Raw genomic sequence first — 9,149 nt, 5'->3', positions numbered from 1 at the left:
CGTGGCGGGGGCGTGGAGAGCCGGGGCCTGCGGGCCACCGCCCAGCCCCGGGCCGGGCCGGGAGGAGCCGGGCTGCAGACGGGTATAAGAGGCCGACTAGCCGTGGCTTCGCGCGCACCCGCCGACCCGCCCGTCACAACCCCGATCGCCGAGCTCTGGCCGAGTTGGGGCCAAAGGGTTGGCCCCCAAAGGGATGCTCTCGCCCGAGCGGCGAGACCAGCCCCGCTCTCCCCTCGCCGCCGCCGCGCCGCATCCGCCGACGGTCACCGACATGGCTCTTTACTGCGGCGACAATTTCGGCGTGTACTCGCAGCCCGGCCTGCCCCCTCCCAACGCCGCTGCCGCCCCGGGTGCCCCCACGGCGGCCAGGGCGCCCTACGGGCTCACCGACTATGCCGCGCCGCCGGCCGCTGCCGCCAACCCCTACCTGTGGCTCAATGGGCCGGGAGTGGGCGCGCCGTCCACCGCCACCGCCGCCGCGTACCTGAGCGCCCCGCCGCCGCCACCCCCCGGGGGTGCGGCCGGGCCCTTCCTGCAGCCGCCCACCGCAGCTGGCACCTTCGCCTGCGCGCAGAGGTCCTTCGCGCAATCGGCGCCAGGCACGCCCGCCTCGCCCGCCGGGCCCGCTGCTCCCGGGGAGCTGGGCTGGCTCTCCATGGCCAGCCGCGAGGACCTGATGAAGATGGTGCGGCCGCCCTATTCGTACTCGGCGCTCATCGCCATGGCCATCCAGAGTGCGCCCGAGCGCAAGCTCACGCTCAGCCACATCTACCAGTTCGTCGCCGACAGCTTCCCGTTCTACCAGCGCAGCAAGGCCGGCTGGCAGAACTCTATTCGTCACAACCTGTCGCTCAACGACTGTTTCAAGAAAGTGCCCCGTGACGAGGACGACCCAGGTGAGTACGCCAGGCAGGTGCTTCCCGGGCGAGTGCGGGGGGCGTGGGCGGGGGTGGGGGTGGCCAGAGTGTGGCTGACTTGAAGAACCACGCGGAATCTCCTCATTCTAACTGAGAATGAGATTCACCCGAATCTCAACCGATTGGGGTGAGGGAAGCCCAGAGGACAAAGAGAAGAGTATCATCAGGATCTTCGGGAGGAGGACGGCGCGTTCAGCAGCCTTTTGAACGGGAGGGTCATGTTACAGGGAGGTAGGTTAGGAAGGAGAACCCAGTGAGCTCTCAGGTGGATGACTGAGAAGGATTCAGAACCGCAGAAAATCCGGAAAAGGTAGTGAGAGGAAAAGCTGTCCATGGGCGCACTTCTTCTGCATCAGGTTAGTAAGAATCCTGTGTCCTTGAAATTAGTACAGTGTCTGCCTGGAGAGATGATTTGAGGATAGCCCACGGGCATTATGAGATGGGCAGAGGATTGGGAGAATTTCGGCTTAGTCTTGCAAAGTTCTTTATAACTAGTGAGAAAGGTAAAAATGGAACCCCCAAATATGATTCCATAAGGTCTGAGGTGAGGAGCGTTGGGTTACAATGGATTGTAGGTGGTGGTTTCTCTATTGCCTGAGAAGTGGAGACAGACAAAAGAGTTAGACATTTATTTTCAGAAGAAGCCTGGGACAAGAGAGACAGACAGAACTGGGTGCGAGAAAAGAGAAATAAAGCCATTTTATTTCATTTCAGAGATGCAGGCTTTTGTGTAAGTTATGTAAATACTCTGGAATGCAGAATGAGCTGGTACCTGAAGTCATTCCAGGACACTGCTTGTCACTAAAATACAGTACAGACCACTTGTGATTGTAAATTTTCTAGTAACTACATTAAAAAATGAAAAGGAAAAAATGTATAAAAACTGGCAAAAAGTATTTTAAGTTTCTCTGGAGAAACCCAATATTGCTTCAAGCTATAATAAAGTCGATTACTGAGATAGTTGCCATTGTCCTTTGGGTGTTAAATCTCCAAAATCCTCTCTGATTTTATCCCACATCTCAGTATGGACTAGCCACGTGCATTCAAGTTGCAGCAGCCACACGCGGGCTACCGGCTGTTTGGACGCGGTATAGGTTCTAAAAGATGTATCATCTTGATTTGACTTCTGAGTCACCTGAGAATCACTTGTAATTTGTCATGTATATCCTCAGGACTTTGTCGAAAGTTCAAGGATCTGTTATTGCTATGTCACATCAAAACACTTAGTACTGAGGTAGCCCAATATGAATAGCACAGAGCTGCAGGTATTGCTATCTAAATAGTAGTTACATGAATATATTTTCTCCCTCCTCCATCTAGTTGCAGAAAACATGACAGGGGAGAAAATGGATGTGGAGATGTATGTGCTAGTTTGTCCAGCCAGCGTAACTCAGTGGTTACTTAAGAATTCTGAGTCTGGAGCCAGCTGCTTCAGTCCTGGCTCTGGGACTGTGGCTGATTACTAGCCTGTGCATAGCTCAGTTTCTCCATCTGAAAGTTGTGAGAAGTAACTGAGATTATCCAGGTAAAGGCTCAGTATACCGTACATTTTTAACTATTTTTAAATACCACAGTTTATTTTCAGAAATGAAAAAAAAGCTGTTGGGAAATAAGATCACCAAGATGCTAGATCTTTCCTACCTCAATTACGGTAGAGAGTGAGGGGAATTTTCTAAGCAGACACCAGTATTGCAGGCATTAAATGATCTGTGAGATTTGCCCACTGGAGGTAAAGCTTGGAAGAAATGCAGAGGCTCCATCAGCCTAAGATGAGAAGGGAATATAAGTAGATTCCAGGAAGTAGCTTGTGTACCAAATAAATGCCATCCCAGGTAGTGTTAAAATAATCAACTGCTCAGTAAAAGTTATTGGAAGATTAGGTATTTAAAGTTGATTTTTTTGGGACGTATTTTTGGGGGAGGTTGGAGGGACTGAGACTTGTATCCTTTTAGTGAAAACGATGATGACATACTGTTTTTCTACGCATGCTACTATGCAGAGTTATCATTTAACCCTCACAGCCAGTCTGTGATATAGGTACTATTTTTATTCTTATATTAAGTGAAGAAATGGAGGCTCATGTTGAAGTAGCATCAAAATTCTATGGTTTCACAAGTGCACACACTTGGGATCTAAAAGGGAGCTAGGATTTGGTCTTAAGATTCAAGTAGCAGATAGTAGCAGGAGACGGTGCAGTAGCCAGTAACAGACATGGCTAGAAGGTGGAAATCACCAAACATGTTTTTTCCAGATTTCCCCTTAAAGATGAATAAAATGTCCCAAAAGGATATATTTAGATGGTAGGGTAAACTGAACATCTGTGTCAGCTTTCAACAAGAGTCTGCTCTCCTGAATACATGGATTAGTGAACACATGAAGCTGGAGACATGGACATAACTTGGTCTTTCTCTAACTTACTTTTCTCATTTCCCTAGGAAAGGGCAATTACTGGACCCTGGATCCCAACTGTGAAAAAATGTTCGACAATGGGAACTTCCGTCGGAAGAGAAAGCGCCGCTCTGAGGCCAGTAGCAGCTCCGCTGTGACCACGGGGACATCTAAATCAGAAGAAGGATTGGGGTCTGGAGTGGGTGGGAAGCCGGAAGGAGACAGCCCCTCCTCTTTGCTGAGGCCATCCCAGTCCCCAGAGCCTCCCGAGGGCGCCAAGAGTACTTCCTCCTCCCCTGGAGGGTCCATGCTCAGCTCCGCCCCGTGCCTCAACACCTTCTTCAGTACCCTCAGCACCTTAAGCGTCAGCAGCAGTGGGAGCACCCAGCGCACCCTCCCTGGCAGCCGCCACCTAGGGCTTCAGGGGGCCCAGCTGCCTTCTAGCAGCACGTTCTCCCCCGGCTCCATCTCAGAGGCCTCGCCAGACACATTGCAGCTGAGTGCCACCAGCAACAGCACCAGCTCCGGCCAGAGATCTTCCTATTACAACCCTTTCCCTGCCAGCAACAGTGGGGGGCAAGGCGGTCACTTCAGCAGCCCTTTCTACAACTTCAGCATGGTCAACAGCCTCATCTACCCCCGGGAAGGCTCCGAGGTATAGGGCGCTGCGGCTCAGACTTTGAATACGCACACCTCAGATTTGGACAAAATGCAGTTTCCAAGGCAGTAGGTCTGGGGTAGGCACTGAGGCTCTGCATTTCTCTGGAGCTTATGGGTGAGCTCACGGTCCACTGTGTAGCTGAGGGTCCCGTGGGCATGGTAGATTATTCTCTTCACAGCCCAGCAGGCTTTTAGAGGTTTCTCTGGATGAGGGTCTTCCTGGAGAGAGTCCACCCCACTTTCTGGGATAGTACTGTGAGTCCTATGAGGAGAGGGGACCGTGTCTGTTTTAACTCATTGCTGTGTATCGGGGTTGCCAAGCTCAAACATGTCCAGGGCCGGCTTATGAAAAAAACTAAGTGCATGAAGTTATTCGATAGGAAAAAGGTCAGTTGGCATTAGGGTGCAGTTGAGACTGGCTAATGCTGCTGCTATAGGCAGTTAAGTTAAGCTAGTGATATCCTGCCTGGCAGCTTTTGGATTTTTCTAGAAAGGTCAGATACCTGGATTGTTTTTTTAAATTGAAGTAACATTGGTTTATTATATTGTCAGATATCTCAATTTTTATAGGACACTTCCATTTGTGTTCTTTGCCTCCAGAGTTTGGAAAATACTATACAGCCATGCTCTGCCGAACTCTGTGGTCAATGATGGGCCATGTATATGATGATGATTCCATTTCCTGTTGCTCGCTGATATGGTAACATCTCCTGTTTATTTCATCTCTTGATAGTATCCCTCCCCACCTTTGTATTTGATTTACTCTGTTGTTTTGCCCATTGTGGCCCCTAAGCTAGCAGCGTCTACCGCTCTTGTGAGTTTGGACAGTAAAGCATTTCTTAGAAGGTATCCCCGTGGGTAGTGACATAATGGCTGTACTAGAAACACAAGGTCCTCGAGCTGTATATATCCAGCTCACAATTTCTCCTCTACTTATGCCCAACATCAGCTACCTGGTGGATCCCAATGGTAGTAAAACTGCCCAGGCAAGCCCTGTGTGCCAGGTGCTGTTACAGACACTTACATGTATTAACTTATTTAATCCTCTCAGAAACCTTGGGAGATAGGTATAGCTATTCCTCATGTTTCATACGAGGACAGTGAGACCCCAAGATGTTAGGTAACTTGCCTTAGGCCACACAGTCATGGAGCCTGAATCACATCCAGTTAGTCTGGCTCCAGAGCCAGGAAGCTCTGTGTTCTAGTTCCTGAAAACACAAAACAAAGGCAGCAGCCTCTCTGTAGGCAGAAATGAGCGTGATCCCATGTGACCAAAGATCCTGCTTGAAAAGCCTCCCCCCCACCCCATAGCAACGAGGGCCACACTCTCTGCCTTCAGCTGTCATGTTCCTGAGGCTTGGGGGGACCATTTCTCAGCTAGCCTGGTGTCCTATCCCTTTGATCCCGTGTTCTGGATTTTTCACTTTTAAAACAAGTTACCAGAATTTTAAAATAGGTTTTAAATGGAAATTTTTTATAAAGTTTTTAAACTGTGGATAAATTTTAAAAATATTTTTAGCATTTCTACTTCTTACAGGTGTATCTCCACTTGAATAATTTTGTGATCACCTGATGCCCTGCAGAACACTTGGTGCATGGCACACTCAGCCACTGTTTCTCAGAGAACTTATCAAAAAGCATTAACATTTGTAGAGCTGTCAGTTTATTGGAACAGAGTTCTTTGATGACAAAGATAATAACCTATACAAAATGTATCATGTAGTTGGATATGAACGTTGCTTGTTTGGGATTTGAATTATTTTAGAAAAATGAACACGAGTACATTTATATACATTTTTAACTTTTCCCCCATATATTCTTTTTTTTGAGACTCACTGCATTCCTACTGAGATCTTACTTCTAAGTATACATACAGAAAGCATTAATAGTTCATTGAAGTATAAATATCACCATTACTTCTTAAATGTTATGCAGAAAATCAGCCAAAGAAACTACCTATCCCCATATTGTGTATACCAAAAAAAAAAAAAACAAAAACCAAAAAACAATTTCTATGTATATTTTTCTATGTGAAAAATCATATGGACTTTTATAAATATTGTTTCTAACACAAGTCTATGTTTGTAAATTAATTTATAATGTGAACTGGGAAAGACATTTTTTCCCCAAGAATGCTCACTGCATGCTGAGAATCACATGAAATAAACTGAGTGGGATGACTTCTGGCTACTTTTAGGTGTTACTGTTTTTCTCTTTCGAGTCTTCCAATGCAGAGAGGTGGCCAGGCACTGAAGCCACCACAGGAATTTAAGGGAGTGACTGATTTGTATTGTATTTGTACCATCTTCCTATATTTGAAAGGGCTGGAGTGAAACCATTACTAGGGACAGAATAATGGTATTGTTATTTAGATCAAACAGCTTCAGTGTACAGAGTGTTCCAAGACAAGACAGTGCCGCGGAGTCTTTACCAGCTGGCCATTCTCCGTGGAAAGCTGCACCTTTGGGTATTGTCCTCACTGGTTTTACAGGCAGCCCATCATTTTCAAGGAAATTGCTTGGAAACTGCTGTACTTGACTTCATCTAGATGAAACCTGGAAGTCAGTCTAGACTGGAATTTCTCGGCATCAGCATTGTTGCTACTTGTGACTAGATAATTTGTTGTAGAAGTTGTCCTGTGTATCACAAGATGTTTAACAGCATTCCTGGTTTCTGCTCATTAGATGACAGAACTCCCCCTGCCCCACTCCCTGGTCTTGTGTAACAAGCAATAGTCTCTCCAGATATGGGCAAAAGCCCCTGGGGGTAAATTTAAGCTTGCTTGATTACCATGATCCAGATCAAAACCAACAATTTGCCAGTGAGGATATAGCACGACACTCCCTCATACAAAGCCCTGGTGCCATTAGTTGAACCCTGAATGAATTAGGCTTTTGGATTTCAGGTGTAGGACAGTTTCTCCTAAAGAAGATCAGTCGAGCAATTCAGTAATGGAGGCATTTCTCAGAGCTGAGAACTACTGGTGGCGCTGTCACATGGAAGAATACATAGTGCGTTACTGGTTACAGATTTTTATGGTAGAAGGGAAGCCTTCTTGGCATCTATTTCTGTAAGTGACAGAAACAGGCTGGCAATAGTTCTGACTTAACAAACTATCCAGGTTATAGGGGGCTGGGGCAGGCATGAGGATTTCCTGGATTCACTAAAAGAGCATGATTAATCTGTATTTGGCAGGACCTGAATCTGGGTGGTTGGTACTAAGTGCCACAGCACTGGCACTTATGAGAACAAAGGTGAAGAGAAGAATCCACTCATTAGAAGAACAGCAAAGGGCAGCATGGTAGTTTAGTTCCCACTTCCAAGGCTGAGGAAGCTATTATGGGCAAGTCTCCATCAAGGAAATGGTATTGGATTAAAGGGGAAGGGATGAAGCTGCTTGTGCTCATCAAATCAATTGGCATCAATTTCCTGTGTATGGGACATTTTCAGATTGGAAACCAGGTCAGAAATTCTGAATCTATACTAGATTTAAGCATTCAGGATGGTGCTGAGCTAAAAATGTGATGAATCCAAGGCACTACAATTAGGTACCCTTCTTTCCCTGGAAACTAGAGGCTGTTGTCAAATTGCAGCCCAGGCTGAGGCTAAAGAGGGCCGGCACATATCATATATAACTTTAAAGCAGTTCTCTTTTGCGCTTCTAGAACTTGTATACCTTCCAGAATAAGAAAAGGGCAAAGGAAAATTTGTAAAATTAATCAAGTTTTTAGTTTTCTTCTTGATTCTTATAAATCCTTTGCCCCAATTCTCGAACTTACTGAAGAAAGCATCTATGAGCCTAGAGGCTTGTAAACTGTAACTTTGCACCCTCTCTCCTCCCCCAGCCCTCAAGGGCATTCACAAGGCCCTCCCACAGCAAACTGGGTCAGCTTTAGGACTTCATTTTGGCCTCTGGACTTCAGAGGAATCTCAGAAACTGCTTTCCTTCTCAAAAGAGGCCTTGGAAGGAGTGTGGATTTCCAAAGTCCAGCTAGTTGTTTTCCTGAGCTCTCTAGCAGCTAAAGCTTTGAAGTTGTTTTATATATATAGATATATATATATCTATATAGATATATATATAGATATAGATATATATTTTGGTAGTTTCTTAAAGCCAAGACTTGCTGGGTTTTGGGGTAGAGACCTGGACGCCAAAGTGGCCTGGCCTTTTGTCATGGAAAGCAGTCATCTGGGGCACAAGGCTGGGTGACTGGTGCTGAAGTAAGAAGGAATTTCCTGTCAGAGTGAAAACAAAAAGGTCAGAAAAGACCAATTGCCTACCGAATTCCTCTAAGCCTTTTTTTTTCTCCCCTCCATTCATGTTCAGGGGATCATCATGAGCACCCTGGGTGGCCTGGGGGTAGCATTCCTTTATTATCTTTAAAAAGGAAAATATTACAATAATAATAATAATAACAATTCATTTATGGGTATCTGGCACTGTCTTAAAATATATATATTCAATATAAAATAGCTACTAACCTTCCCAACAGTTTCTGAAATAGGTAACATTGTTCACTTTACCAATGTGAATACTGAGTTTATATAACTGGGTTATGCTAAGAACAATCTAAATGGTTGCTGCAGGTAAAGGTTAGAATTTGGATTCCAAGTCAGGCCTCCTGATGTCAGCCCACCCACACTTAACTGACTATCCTCTCCATTTTGAAGTGAAAGGAGAGAAACAGAGAGGTCAAGTGGCTTGCCTTACAGTCACACAGCTTTGCTGGTTGCAGATTTGGGCCTGGCACTCAAGCTCCAGTCCCTCTGGCCCTCTTCAGGGATGTGCTCTTTGGGCATTTCATGTGTATGCTCCTGAATGGGCTTTTCTGTCTGGGGCTCCTTCCTGTGGAAACAAAAAGGTAAGCAGTAGGAAGGGAAGTCATTTCCTTGGCATGGCCTTCACTGGATCGACAGGCAGCCAGGTGAGCTCCAAAGCTGCAGAGAGAAGACAGGTGCTGACCTGGAACCTTGGACTCAGGAAATCTATCCATTGAAGTCAGCAAATCCTCTGGAATCAGGTCCTGTGTTGGGCTTTAAGGTTACTAAAATGACTAAGTTCCAAGCAAACCCTTAGCAAGCATGGGAAAGGGGGAAAGAACAGATGAGAGCAGGGTAGGGAGGATCCACACATTGAATTGGGCGCCCCTCACTTAACTGCCAACCTCCAGAGAGGGAGCTGAA

The 9,149-nt window shown here is 46.4% G+C and overlaps 1 protein-coding gene across 1 annotated transcript; it reads left to right on the top strand.

Moving 5' to 3' along the window:
- The first annotated feature begins 271 nt into the window (after window positions 1-271).
- FOXI3 (forkhead box I3) lies at window positions 272-3,966 on the top strand. The gene is made up of 2 exons (XM_004691617.1): window positions 272-896; window positions 3,353-3,966. The coding sequence occupies exons 1-2, from the start codon at window positions 272-274 to the stop codon at window positions 3,964-3,966; spliced, it is 1,239 nt and encodes a 412-aa protein (XP_004691674.1).
- The last annotated feature ends 5,183 nt before the right edge of the window (window positions 3,967-9,149 follow it).

Source organism: Condylura cristata, unplaced genomic scaffold (assembly GCF_000260355.1).
Source record: "Condylura cristata isolate star-nosed mole 26May11 unplaced genomic scaffold, ConCri1.0 scaffold00031, whole genome shotgun sequence".
NCBI classification, from domain to species: Eukaryota; Metazoa; Chordata; class Mammalia; order Eulipotyphla; family Talpidae; genus Condylura; species Condylura cristata.
This window is presented reverse-complemented; position numbering and strand designations above follow the sequence as displayed.

Coding starts and splice junctions, on each gene's coding strand:
- FOXI3 (XM_004691617.1), top strand. CDS start 272: ATGGCTCTTTACTGCGGCGACAATTTCGGCGTGTACTCGCAGCCCGGC. Junction 897..3,352: donor CCGTGACGAGGACGACCCAG/GTGAGTACGCCA, acceptor TCATTTCCCTAG/GAAAGGGCAATTACTGGACC.